The following is a 14,153-nucleotide window of genomic DNA, read 5'->3' on the forward strand; positions in this document are numbered from 1 at the left end:
AATTCGTCAGCAGCAAGTTATATTGTTTCATAAAATAGCCTGCTTAGTAAGACGAATTATTCTGCCATTGTCTGGGCTGTGTTCCTCAGGCTGGTCAGGAGACTCCTACTTTGAAACACGGGCTTACAACACTAAACGTCTACTCCAGAAATCCTCCGTATGGTCATAATTTGTACTGGCTGTGAAACTGTTTGCAATGTTAAGTAACTTCCGACTTCGTCTCCACTCAGTCTCCTTGATAATTCAGTGGCATCTAGGTCTTTCTAATTGAAAATAAATGTTGTCTGCTGCTGCTAAATATTTCAGCCCACATGGAGCCGCACTTATGTACCTGATAGCGTAAAGTTACCTATCACTCCACCTAGAAGCAAGCTATCAGCGAAGCTGGCCTGAAGGTTGTGGAATGCATGATTCAGCTGCGTCCCCCGCGTCCATTTCGTCTTGGAGAGCACCCATCTCGACGGTTTACTTTCAGGCACTGCTCTATCTGGCATCTGAATCCAGGTAGGGGAGTGATCACTAGAATGCAAGTGGGCGATCTCTTTCCATCGTGCAGTGTGTTCCATGGGTGCAGACCATATTGGAAGATCGAAAACAGAGAATGACACGTAGCATTGCTGAAGTGTATGCTCTGCCCCATGTTTTGAAGAAGAAGTTCCTATACCAGCAGGGGGTTCTCAACTCCAGAATCAGGTGGCAGCGTAGCAACGCTGTACATTGTGTGTATTTAAATCCCCATATAAAAGTGGGAGGGGCACTGAGCAATTAGCTTATTGCGAGCGAAGTGGTCGATTGACTGACGGAGAGATAAAAGTGTACTGACGCCGTATTGCACGTACACTGTGGCACCGACCGCCTGTGTGTTGGTGGGTGAGAGACCAGTCGTAACTACCATGGCCACTCTGTCCTTAGCCCTCTCCCCTCTAAGGTGCCGGTTGTACCCAGTTTATCCACAAAAAATATGACGATTCCTAAACTGTGCCTTCTGCAGACATAGGCAGAAAGATATTCCTTTTACAAAATGTTTCAGCGTTACCACAAGAGCCCTGAACCGATTCTGTCGGTGAGGGTTTCATCTCCAGTTGACTCTGTGACGACGGTGGGGATCCTGCGATTGTTGGTAGCTTAACTGAGGGGCTGGACGGTTACCTCTGGCCAACGTTACACTCCATAATCCTGGAGAGGAGCCAGTAGGAACGTCAGACATACTTAGGTTTGCATGGTTTGACTGTTTACGAACTGTTTCTTCTGTTTTTGACCATTCCGTCTTTCTTTTTCTGACGGAGGTGCTCTCGTGAAAATTTTCAAGGAATTGATAGTGCTTGCCTGATTATGTGAAAAAGCATTTGCCGGTGCTGGAAACTCTATAACTTTGGCAACTGCAGCCTTTTATACAAGTGTGGAGAGTGTAAAATATTTTGAGCTAATAGCTCTTGCAGTAGTCTGTCGTGGCACTTGCTACTTATTTTAGTTAATGGCACTGATTCTCGGAGTTAGGTTGAGAACTGAAGAAAGTAAAGATCCTTCCCGCATTCCTTTTCTTCTACGTATACGTTGCTATCCCTGTTCCTGGCAGTGCGTACTTCATAGAAATTAATAAACGTAGAAGGAGAAGAACTAACGACTCCATCGTGGGTAACCTTACCACATTTTCCTTGAAAACTCCACAATGGAGTGTCTAAAACATTGGGTTAGGTATATCAGGCATCAATTTGGACGAAAGTATCTTGCCTTGATTTGCTCTGTGTCTTTCCTGCACATTCGGCATCTACACTCCTGGAAATGGAAAAAAGAACACATTGACACCGGTGTGTCAGACCCACCATACTTGCTCCGGACACTGCGAGAGGGCTGTACAAGCAATGATCACACGCACGGCACAGCGGACACACCAGGAACCGGGGTGTTGGCCGTCGAATGGCACTAGCTGCGCAGCATTTGTGCACCGCCGCCGTCAGTGTCAGCCAGTTTGCCGTGGCATACGGAACTCCATCGCAGTCTTTAACACTGGTAGCATGCCGCGACAGCGTGGACGTGAACCATATGTGCAGTTGACGGACTTTGAGCGAGGGCGTATAGTGGGCATGCGGAAGGCCGGATGGACGAACCGCCCAATTGCTCAACACGTGGGGCCTGAGGTCTCCACAGTACATCGATGTTGTCGCCAGTGGTCGGCGGAAGGTGCACGTGCCCGTCAACCTGGGACCGGACCGCAGCGACGCACGGATGCACGCCAAGACCGTAGGATCCTACGCAGTGCCGTAGGGGACCGCACCGCCACTTCCCAGCAAATTAGGGACACTGTTGCTCCTGGGGTATCGGCGAGGACCATTCGCAACCGTCTCCATGAAGCTGGGCTACGGTCCCGCACACCGTTAGGCCGTCTTCCGCTCACGCCCCAACATCGTGCAGCCCACCTACAGTGGTGTCGCGACAGGCGTGAATGGAGGGACGAATGGAGACGTGTCGTCTTCAGCGATGAGAGTCGCTTCTGCCTTGGTGCCAATGATGGTCGTATGCGTGTTTGGCGCCGTGCAGGTGAACGCCACAATCAGGACTGCATACGACCGAGGCACACAGGGCCAATACCCGGCATCATGGTGTGGGGAGCGATCTCCTACACTGGCCGTACACCTCTGGTGATCGTCGAGGGGACACTGAATAGTGCACGGTACATCCAAACCGTCATCGAACCCATCGTTCTACCATTCCTAGACCGGCAAGGGAAGTTGCTGTTCCAACAGGACAATGCACGTCCGCATGTATCCCGTGCCACCCAACGTGCTCTAGAAGGTGTAAGTCAACTACCCTGGCCAGCAAGATCTCCGGATCTGTCCCCCATTGAGCATGTTTGGGACTGGATGAAGCGTCGTCTCACGCGGTCTGCATGTCCAGCACGAACGCTGGTCCAACCGAGGCGCCAGGTGGAAATGGCATGGGAAGCCGTTCCACAGGACTACATCCAGCATCTCTACGATCGTCTCCATGGGAGAATAGCAGCCTGCATTGCTGCGAAAGGTGGATATACACTGTATTAGTGCCGACATTGTGCATGCTCTGTTGCCTGTGTCTATGTGCCTGTGGTTCTGTCAGTGTGATCATGTGATGTATCTGACCCCAGGAATGTGTCAATAAAGTTTCCCCTTCCTGGGACAATGAATTCACGGTGTTCTTATTTCAATTTCCAGGAGTGTACTTCTTCCACCATACGTCGTATGTCACACTCTCCTGAGCTTATTCAGCTTCCAGTTCTTCTTTTGAAGTCTCTATAATATCTACAAGACATTGCACCTCTGCTGTAGCTCAAGGTGTAATGCCACAAGCCACACCAATAGCCAGAAATGGAAACAGTAGTAATCCGCGGAATTATAGGCCCATATCACTAACGTCGATTTTCAGAAAGGTTTTGGAACATATACTGCTTTCGAGCATTATGAATTACCTCGAAGAAAAATATTTATTGACACGTAGAACGAATTCAGAAAATATCGTTCTTGTGAAATCCAACTAGCTCTTTATAGTCATGATGAAATGAGTGCTGTCGGCAGGGTATGTCAAATAGATTCCATTTTTTTAATTTGTGCGACAGGCTCTGTGATTTTCTCTCAGAACGGTCACAGTTCATAATAATAGACGGTATGTTAACAGTATTAATATCCGACGTTCCCCAAAGAAGTGTTATATGACGCCTATTGTTCCTGATCAATATTAATGACATAGGAGACAAACTGAAAAGTCCACTTAGATTTTTTGCAGATGACGCTGTCAATTACCGTCTTGAAAAGTCATCGGCCGACTAAAAGGAATTGAAAAATAATTTTGATATCTGTATGGTGCGATAAGTAGCAATTGACCCTGAAAAACGAAAACTGTGAAGTTATTCACATGAGTAATAAGACAAATGGCTACTTAGGGATTACAATTACAAATAACCTAAATTGGAACAATCACATAGATCATGTTGTGGGTACAACAAATCAAAGACTGCGATTCGTTGGCAGAATACTTAGAAGGCGTAACAGGTCTACTAAATACACTGCTTACACCACGCTAGTGCACCTTATTCTTGAGTATTGTTGTGCAGTGTGAGGTCCGCGTCAGGTTCGATCGACGGAAAGTTCACAGAAGGGTAGCTCTTTTTGTATTATCGCGAAATAGGGAAGACAGTGCCGCAGACATGATAAGTGGACTCAAGTGGCCGTCATTAAAACAAAGGCGTTTTTCGGATCGACAGGATCTTCTCATGAAATTTCAGTCACCAGTTTTCTCCTCCGATTGCGAATACATTCTGTTGGCACCCATCTATATAGAGAAAAGTGATAGTTACGATAAAATAAGAGCAATCATGGATAGCAGCGATTTATTTAAGTGCCAGTTTTTTTCCGAGGGTCGTTCAAGGGTGTAACGGTGAGGATACAGTTGGAAGGTGGTTCACTGAACCATCAGCCAGGCACTGTATTGTAAACAGCAGAGTAATCACGTAGATGTAGATGTAGATGAAGGCGTAGATGTATATAGTTCAATTAACACTGCCCTATTTCTCAGTAGATTTATAGATTTTTATGGTGCCTCGTAAAAATAAAATGGTGGAATTTTCTCAAAGCTGCTCATTTCCCTTTTAACAACTGGAAAGCCTTTATGATTAGCAGTATTCCAGTCCCTGGCAACTAAAGTTTTCTGTAAGTGCTTTGCTTCAGGAGAATTCGTTATTCGCTCTGCCATCAGCTGCTCAGTTATCACACTACGAGTTGAAAAACAAGTTTCAGTTCTTCCTTCTCATTCGTCGAGTAGCTAAGGGTGTAAAGTCCACTCACAAAGAGCCCTACTTTCCTCGATGCTACTTGTACAATTGGTATAAGGGTTATGTTCTGTTGGTTGCCCGTTAACGACTGTTTTTCTCAAAAGACGTTCATCCCAATAGCTTGTAACACAATTTGAGGATCGGTTTTCTTATTAACGATTGCGCCTTCTTTGTGATCCGAGTTGTTAAGCCAATGTCCCAAATTCATGTGACGCACAATAGCCTCCATAGTGATGCAAGGAGGTCGCTGAACTATACTGAGACCAAACAGCAGCAGAAGACTGGCGGTGATGGTAGTCCTTGTTTTAGTAGATCTGGGTTCGCCAACCCCATTTAGCCAACGAAGACTCAAATGACTACCATATGGCCAAACCCAAGGAAAGTGAAGCTTGACGAATGCCATGCATGCAGAGGGGTTTACCCACTGTTAGAATGTGTGCACAGAAGGTGACAGAAGTCAAGGGATAGCGTTATCACAGTTACAGATGACAGTAGTGTCGCTTATTAAAAGACAATGTATTAGCGAAGCTGTCATTTCATATGGAACGGTTTCCGACGTTATTATAGACCCGCGACTGGAATAAGAAGACTTTGACGTGGAATGGTAGTTGTAGCTAGACGGATGGGACATTGCATTTCGGAAGTCTTTAGAGAATTGAGTATTCAGGGATCCACAGTGTCTAGATACCAAATTCTACGCAATACCTCTCACCACAGACAATGTAGTGACCGAGAGCCGTCACTCGACCGAGAGACACGCGTTTGCGTAGAAATGAGAGTGCTGACAGACAAACAGCACTACGTGAAATAAACACAGAAATGTGTGCGAGTCGCACGTCGAAAGTATCTGTTAGGACAGCTCGCAGAAATTTTGTCTTAGTAGACTGTGACAGCCAACGACCAACGCGAGTGTCTTTGCTAACAGCACAACACCTGCAGCGCCTCTCCTGGGCTCGTGACCATATCGCTTGGACCCTAAACGACTGGAAAAAAGTGGCCTGGTTGTATGAGTGCCGATTTCAGTTGGTAGGAGCTGATGGTCGGTTTCGTGTGAGGAGCGGATCCTGCGAAACCATGGTCATAGGTTGTCAACAGGACACAGTGAAAGCTGATTGTGGCTCCATAATGGTGTGAGCCGTGTTGAAATGGAATAGATCGGGCCATCTTGTCTTTTCGGTTACTTGGATACCATTTGCACCCTTTCAAGGACTTCATGTTCCCAAACCATGATGGAATTCCATAACTGTTGCAGATGACCATGTCACGAGGCCACAATAATTGTTCGTCACTGGCTGGAAGATCATTCTGGGCAATCTGAGCAAATGATCTAGCTGCGCTATTTTCCGACATGAAACGCCCTGAACATTTATGGGAGCCTTCACTTACCGAACGAGAGCAGCGGCGTTTCCGTAGACAGAGAAGCTACATTGTATGAAACGACTGCAGAAATAGATGTGTACAGTACGACGAACGTTTCCATTTTGACAGTGCGGTGGAATTAGGCCTTTAGGCCCTTTAATGGGCTATGGCAGCATGTAACCGACGCGGATGCCTTTTCTAACAACGCTACATCGCCTGCAGCGCCTCTCCTGGACTGGTGACATGCCGGTTGGATCTTAGACGACTGGAAGACCATCGATGGTCAGATGAGTGGCAGTTTCATTTGGGAAGAGCTGATGGTAGGATTCGATAGTGGCGTTGACCCCACAAAGCCACGGATCCAAGTTGTCATGGTAAGTGCCATAGTGCTTATAGCCATTTGAACTGCAAAACGGGGTCGTTGCTCCATAGCGGTGTGGACCGTGTTTACAAGGAAAGGACTGAGTCCCCGGTTGTGTTCAGCTGCGTGGTGTCTATCTGCAGCCATTGGAATTTTTATGTATGACAATACGTCGGGTGACATTAATCCAGCAGAACATTTAAGAGCATAAATGAGAAGTCAGTTCATGCACTAAATTACGGACGGCTATAGTGGCAGCAGAGGATTCCAAACGACTGGTTGGAACGAGTTGCTGTCCCACGCCGGGCAAAAGGAGACATGATCGTTCTCATTTTCATCTTGTATAATCGTATGTAACGTATAGGACTCGCTTATAAGTTGTATTGTTGATTTTGATTGAATTTATGCAGTGAGGCTTTGCTGGACGATGTCGTCAACTAAATGCAATCGATGTGGATTCTTTATAATCTTTAAATTATTCACGATTACTGACGCGATGCAATGTTAAAAGCTCTAGATGGAAGTCATTAATTTGCATTTCAGTAAGGAATGAACTAACGTCAGAAGTACAGTTTATTTTTATTTTATATTACATAGTCATCCTTTAAACAAAAATATTTTATGGAGCAAGAAACGCAGCTCAGCCGAGGGCCTGCTGAAATTAGACACCAGCTGCAGAGCGAATCCAGGAGCGCAGGTTGCCAACGTTGGCGTAGACTCCGGGCGCATCCTCGCAGGTCCTCGACCCCCAGGAGACGATACCCACCTGAGTGTTTCCGCTGACCAGGGGGCCGCCAGAGTCGCCGTTGCATACGCTCTGGCCGGCCTGACCAGCGCACACCATGCGGTCGGTCACAGTGTTAGTTTTGGCGAAGATGCTTCTGCAGCCGTTGCGGTCCACGATGCTGATGTCGACCTTCTGAAGGTTGGCGGCTGCAGGTCCCCCAATCCTGGTGTCTCCCCAGCCCGTCACCGTCACCGCCAGACCACCTGCGGGGTCGTAGCCGTCAGAGGGCAGGCCCACAGCCTGAGCGTTGCTGCCGAGAAGCGAACCGGATACCTGACGAACACACGGAGACCTCACTTGACTCCTACTGCGGAGGCAGTGTGGACACGAGATTAGGACTAAGGTTGGCACTTTACTAGAAACCTTTCCGGAGTGCCAGTCCACAGCCTTTACACTGCTGCACACAGGACTACAATATTCTCAGAGGAAACGAGTCTGTGTCGTCAGCACACAGGCCGGTCTGCGCTGCGTGCAGTCACCGGTTGGAAACAGACCGGTGGTAGCTCTTGACAACAGTTGTGCAACAATGGTGCATCAGCGTCGATTAGGGGCACTGCCTTGCCGAGAGATGAGGCGGCATTTTTAGGACAGTTTACGTTGATACTGACTTACAGATTCGTGTATTTCATTTTTTCCTTATTGTAGAAGATCCGTGAGAGCCATGCGTGGTTTGGAAAGTAGATAGTGAATATCAAGAAACCGAAAATGGAAAGACTAACTAAGAAGTGATAAATACGTATCGATACAGATGATACAATTCTCCAAAGTTCCATTCAGACGGTATTTAGTCCATAATGAAAAGCGTGTATCTTCTTTGTTGCGTGCTATGGATTGTACTTTACTCTCTTGGCAAGTGGTAAGGTGGCAGCACACAGTTCATCCTGCCGTCCGTGTGAGTGTAATAAAGAAAGGTGCCATGATGACGAGAAATGCTTTCAGGGTGTGCTCACCTGGTTACTAGAAAATATGTGTGTGCGAGCATTGCCGTATTATATAACTACTTAAGATGAGCCTGCTTGACTTTAGTTCAAACATTTCACGTCATTGGACCGACGTACGCCAGAATATCTGCGAAACCTGTGTACCCCATTCCAAAATATTTCCAAGCATACAGCAGAAAGTGCTAACATGATAGTGCTTGAGTTAACTGAGTTTATAACAAGAGGTGAATGATCAGGAACAACAGATGTGGACACGTTGCGTAATAAGTTACCATTATCTGACACGCACTGTTACCTATTTTGTTGGCGGCCGGGAGTGGCTGAGCGGTTCTAGACGCTACAGTCTGGAACCGCGCGACCGTTACGGTCGCAGGTGCGAATCCTGCCTTGGACATGGATGTGTGTGATGTCCTTAGGTTAGTTAGGTTTTAGTAGTTCTAACTTCTAGGGGACTGATGACCTCAGATGTTAATTCCCATAGTGCTCAATGCCATTTGAACAATTTTTGAACATATTTTGTTGACTGAAACATCAGTTCCCGTGTCTCGTTTAAGACCTGATTCGAAACACTTTTACTCCTAAAACGAGACATAACATTCGAAAAGAATTGTTGAGTCGATCTGTGTCTCTTGGTATCTGCGAACTGGTTTAAAAGGCATGTCTATTTTCAGATTAACTTTCGAGCATTATCGATGAACTGTGTGGTTATTCAAGACATTGTTTCAACCACATACCATCCTAAAAACAATGCTATCAAATGCGGTGCAAAATTTCATTAACGATTCACAACTGCATGCTCTTTTCACTAAACGACAGACCTATCACTTACGTAAAGGGAAGTGGCCCTTCCGTAGCTGGAACAATGAATAATCTTACTATACTCCCTGGACTACGCGTGTAACTATGTTATAATCGGCACAGGGGAGGTACTCGGTTATTTTTTACAAAACCTGTCTGAATAGCGAGACATAGGTGGAATTGAAGTGATTCATATCACACTGACGAACCCATAAATTTTGGCATTTTTGATGTTCTGTTACCCACACACTGGTGTCTATTAAAACACGGGGCTTTTGCAGCGCTTCAGGAAGCATTGCTTTATTAGCAATAGTGCCTTATTACTGGAAACGTACGTCCAAAATTTTCTGATTTCTTGGAAGAAAATATTGAATGTACAAGCATTCGGCTCTGGTTCCATAAGTCATTTTAGTGTCACTGATTTCGTAATGAATAAAGTACGGTCACTTTCACACACGATCATAGTCGAATCTCTTGTTCTCATTCATAGTAACTTAACTATCGTAGAGGAAAAGTGAAAAAACATCGCTAAAACTATTTGTCCTCTTTAAGTTCCGTTTCCCGTGTTTGTACTTGAGAAAAGGTTATCGATTACCACAAAAGACACTTGTGTATATTCGATTTATCTAAGTTATTTATCGTATTACTTTTAATTTATTGGAAAGAAAAGGTCAATTTACTGTCGCTCATCTAAAACATACACTCTTAATTATCAATTCTGCAAGTGGCAACATGTCAAAGGTGTATTGTACCGCATACCAGTATCATCAAATCAACACTTCGTCCAGAGTTAACGTTCGGTAGCATTTCCTTCTTTGGCAGTATGTATGACTTCGGTGTAATTCAGTACTGTGAAAAAGTAATAAGTCACGACACGAGGAGACTATTTCATTCGTTAAATAAAATACCTAAGTATGCTTTCTAATCGTTAGTTCTACGTCCACGAGGTATAATGCTTATCAAGTCAGTTGTAGGTTAAATACTGTAATGGTCTCCTAATGTGTAAAAATACCAGGAAGATCAATATTGGATTCAATACTTCCTATCTCTAATCGTAAGTGAAGAGCGGTTTTGATATAGAAAGAGTATTGGCTTCAAAGTTAGTCGATAGTAATGGAGTACCTAGTAGGAGTGGAAAACCTGTTGCTTTCTATTCAAGGGAACCATCCTGAAATCCCCTTTATTGACTTCGGCATTCATATGTGACTAGATTCCATTGGGACCCCACTCCATGAATTTCGAGTACTACACTAACTCTGTCAAAGAGAGATGTAGACACAGAATCAATCCTAGATACTGGGAAATCAGGACTGTAACGTAATTACGGAATCATTTTTTATGGATGTCGGTATTAGCTACGGAAGCCACACGAGCTCGAAAAATGTATGACACTGTACTTCTGACGACTTCTGCTTATTCCCACAGGTCATTGTAGCTAGGCTCAATACCATTTCTTCCAAATCCATCAGAAACAAACGCAAAATAATTTTATTTAAAAAAGCGGATAAAGTGCCACTAGAAGCCTTCCTAAAAGACAATTTCCATTCCTTCCGAACTGACTATGCGAATGTAGACGAGATGTGGCTCAAATTCAAAGATATAGTAGCAACAGCAATTGAGAGATTCATACCTCATAAATTGGTAAGAGATGCAACGGATCCCCCGTGGTACACAAAAAAGGTCTGAACGCTGTTGCAGAGGCAACGGAAAAAGCATGCGAAGTTCAGAAGAACGCGAAATCCTGAAGATGAGCTAAAATTTACAGACGCGCGAAATTTGACACGTACTTCGATGCGAGATGCCTTTAATAGGTTCCACAACGAAGCATTGTCTCGAAATTTGGTAGAAAATCCGAAGAAATTCTGGTCGTATGTAAAGTACACAAGCGGCAAGACGCAGTCAATACCTTCGCTGCGCAGTGCCGATGGTACTGTTATCGACGACTGTGCCGCTAAAGCGGAGTTATTGAACGCAGTTTTCCGAAATTCCTTCACCAGGGAAGACGAATGGAATATTCCAGAATTTGAAACACGAACATCTGCTAGCATGAGTTTCTTAGAAGTAGATACCTTAGGGGTTGCGAAGCAACTCAAATCGCTTAATAAGGGCAAGTCTTCAGGTCCAGATTGTATACCGATTAGGTTCCTTTCAGATTACGCTGATACTATAGCTCCCTACTTAGCACTCATATACAACCGCTCACTCACCGATAGATCTGTACCTACAGATTGGAAAATTGCGCAGGTCGCACCAGTGTTCAAGAAGGGTAGTAGGAGTAATCCATTTAACTACAGACCTATATCATTGACGTCGGTTTGCAGTAGGGTTTTGGAGCATATGCTGTATTCAAACATTATGAACCACCTCGAAGGGAACGATCTATTGACACGTAATCAGCATGGCTTCAGAAAACATCGCTCTTGTGCAACGCAGCTAGCTCCTTATTCGCACGAAGTAATGGCCGCTATCGACAGGGGACCCCAAGTTGATTCCGTATTTCTAGATTTCCAGAAAGCTTTTGACACCGTTCCTCATAAGCGACTTCTAATCAAGCTGCGGAGCTATGGGGTATCGTCTCAGTTGTGCGACTGGATTCGTGATTTCCTGTCAGGAAGGTCGCAGTTCGTAGTAATAGACGGCAAATCATCGAGTAAAACTGATGTGATGTCAGGTGTTCCCCAGGGAAGCGTCCTGGGACCTCTGCTGTTGCTGATCTATATAAATGACCTGGGTGACAATCTGAGCAGTTCTCTTAGACTGTTCGCAGATGATGCTGTAATTTACCGTCTAGTAAGGTCATCCGAAGACCAGTATCAGCTGCAAAGCGATTTAGAAAAGATTGCTGTATGGTGTGTCAGGTGACAGTTGACGCTAAATAAGGAAAAGTGTGAGATGATCCACATGAGTTCCAAAAGAAATCCGTTGGAATTCGATTACTCGATAAACAGTACAATTCTCAAGGCTGTCATTTCAACTAAGTACCTGGGTGTTAAAATTACGAACAACTTCAGTTGGAAGGACCACATAGATAATATTGTCGGGAAGGCGAGCCAAAGGTTGCGTTTCATTGGCAGGACACTTAGCAGATGCAACAAGTCCACTAAAGAGACAGCTTACACTACACTCGTTCGTCCCCTGTTAGAATATTGCTGCGCGGTGTGGGATCCTTACCAGGTGGGATTGACGGAGGACATCGAAAGGGTGCAAAAAAGGGCAGCTCGTTTTGTATTATCGCGTTATAGGGGAGAGAGTGTGGCAGATATGATACACGAGTTGGGATGGAAGTCATTACAGCATAGACGTTTTTCGTCGCGGCGACACCTTTTTACGAAATTTCAGTCACCAACTTTCTCTTCCGAATGCGAAAATATTTTGTTGAGCCCAACCTACATAGGTAGGAATGATCATCAAAATAAAATAAGAGAAATCAGAGCTCGAACAGAAAGGTTTAGGTGTTCGTTTTTCCCGCTCGCTGTTCGGGAGTGGAATAGTAGAGAGATAGTATGATTGTGGTTCGATGAACCCTCTGCCAAGCACTTAAATGTGAATTGCAGAGTAGTCATGTAGATGTAGATGTAGATGTAGAATTAAGTGTCTCTGAAAACCAGTCTGTCGAATATGGAACCATTTTAGCGATAGGATGTGTCAACTAGGACCGCTCACCTGAACAACGGCAATATCGTAGTCAGTTGTGTCGCTGTCATACTGGCCGTGCATGAAGCCAGAAGACGCCTGCAGCACGGAGCCTCCGCTCTCTCGGATTGAGCTGCCGACCCGGAAACTCATCCATGAGAGGCTGAGGCCGTCGACGCAGTGGGCCGCCGTCAGGACCCAGCTGGAGCTGATGATGGACGCTCCACAGTAGTGCGAGCCCAACTTCTGGAAGGACACCTGCCACGGGTAGTCGCCGATGTCCGCGTTGGTCCCCCCAATGATGCGGCCTGAGGCCTTCCTTCCCAGAAAGGCCTGGGAGGGCAGTGCCAGAGCAGAACCCAGCAGGCACACCAGGAAGAGAGCGAGGCGCTGCATCGTGATGGTCTGTGACTGCCCACAGTTCCATCCCAGCACCTTATATACTATTTGATTAGCACATACATAGCACAAAATAAGTTTCGTCATCCCACGAGAGCTAAATCTCTGACCCTGAAAATTTGAGAGTCAAGGTACTTCAGTTAGTGAGAAAAGCCAAATCTTAGGTACACGATACAGGGATAACTTAATTTCGACACAGACCATGAGGAATTACTTTTTGCGTATGATGGAAGCGTTTCTTTCACAATGGAGATGTAGAACAAGTCCTCAAAAACTTATGCGCTTAACGAGATTGTTACACGGTTTCTGTCTACTTAGTGTTTGTTCATGTCTCATAGACAGTCTGCTGTGGATGATGTACATGAACGTTGGCCACTGTTTATAAACAGAAATACATTTATCCATGGCACGTGCATAGCTCACCCTGGCGCTGGAACCGTTGTGTTGTGTTTTTTAAACTGTTTTATATCACCTCGCACTTCACCAAGTAACACTGTAACTTGGGAACTATCGCGAGTATAATACAATTAATTAAACGAAAAGTAGATCAGATTGTGGAGGGCACATACTTATCTAGTTTCTTAAAGAAATGGAATGTGGCATCATACAAATAAGGGAATTCAAACACGGCAGTGGTAACGGGCACGCTAATATTGCAATTTTTTTCCTGTTACTAGCCTGGTCGAATACAGTATGTCAGAATGTAACACGCTATGTAGTCATCTGGCACTGTTGATGATAACTCCTTTGACAGAAGGGATGCTAAGCTTCACAACAACTATTCCCACTCTCTGCCTCCTTTGAGTGTTTGTCGGTTATGCAACAGCAAGAACAATAATGATGTCAGAGGTATTTGTGCAAGTAAAGAACGTAGTAGTAAAATTCTAGCAAAAAGAAAGGCAGTACGTTATGAGTTATCACGAAATATAGGAGAGTGTGTCACAGAAATGATACAGGATATGGGCTGGACATAATTAAAGGAAACTTTTCACGAAATTCCAATCACCAACTTTCTCCTCTGAATGCGAAAATATTTTGTTGATACCGACCTAAATAGGGAGGAACGATCACCAC

At 45.1% G+C, this 14,153-nt stretch overlaps 1 protein-coding gene across 1 annotated transcript; it reads right to left on the reverse strand.

The window, feature by feature from the left end:
• Positions 1–7,129: 7,129 nt before the first annotated feature.
• LOC126285125 (trypsin delta-like) lies at positions 7,130–13,166 on the reverse strand. The gene is made up of 2 exons (XM_049984447.1): positions 12,711–13,166; positions 7,130–7,581 (listed from the first exon to the last, which is right to left on the reverse strand). Exons 1-2 carry the CDS (start codon positions 13,164–13,166, stop codon positions 7,183–7,185), a joined length of 855 nt encoding a protein of 284 aa, XP_049840404.1. The 3' UTR covers positions 7,130–7,182.
• Positions 13,167–14,153: the final 987 nt, after the last annotated feature.

This window comes from Schistocerca gregaria, chromosome 8 (assembly GCF_023897955.1).
Source record: "Schistocerca gregaria isolate iqSchGreg1 chromosome 8, iqSchGreg1.2, whole genome shotgun sequence".
Taxonomy (NCBI): domain Eukaryota; kingdom Metazoa; phylum Arthropoda; class Insecta; order Orthoptera; family Acrididae; genus Schistocerca; species Schistocerca gregaria.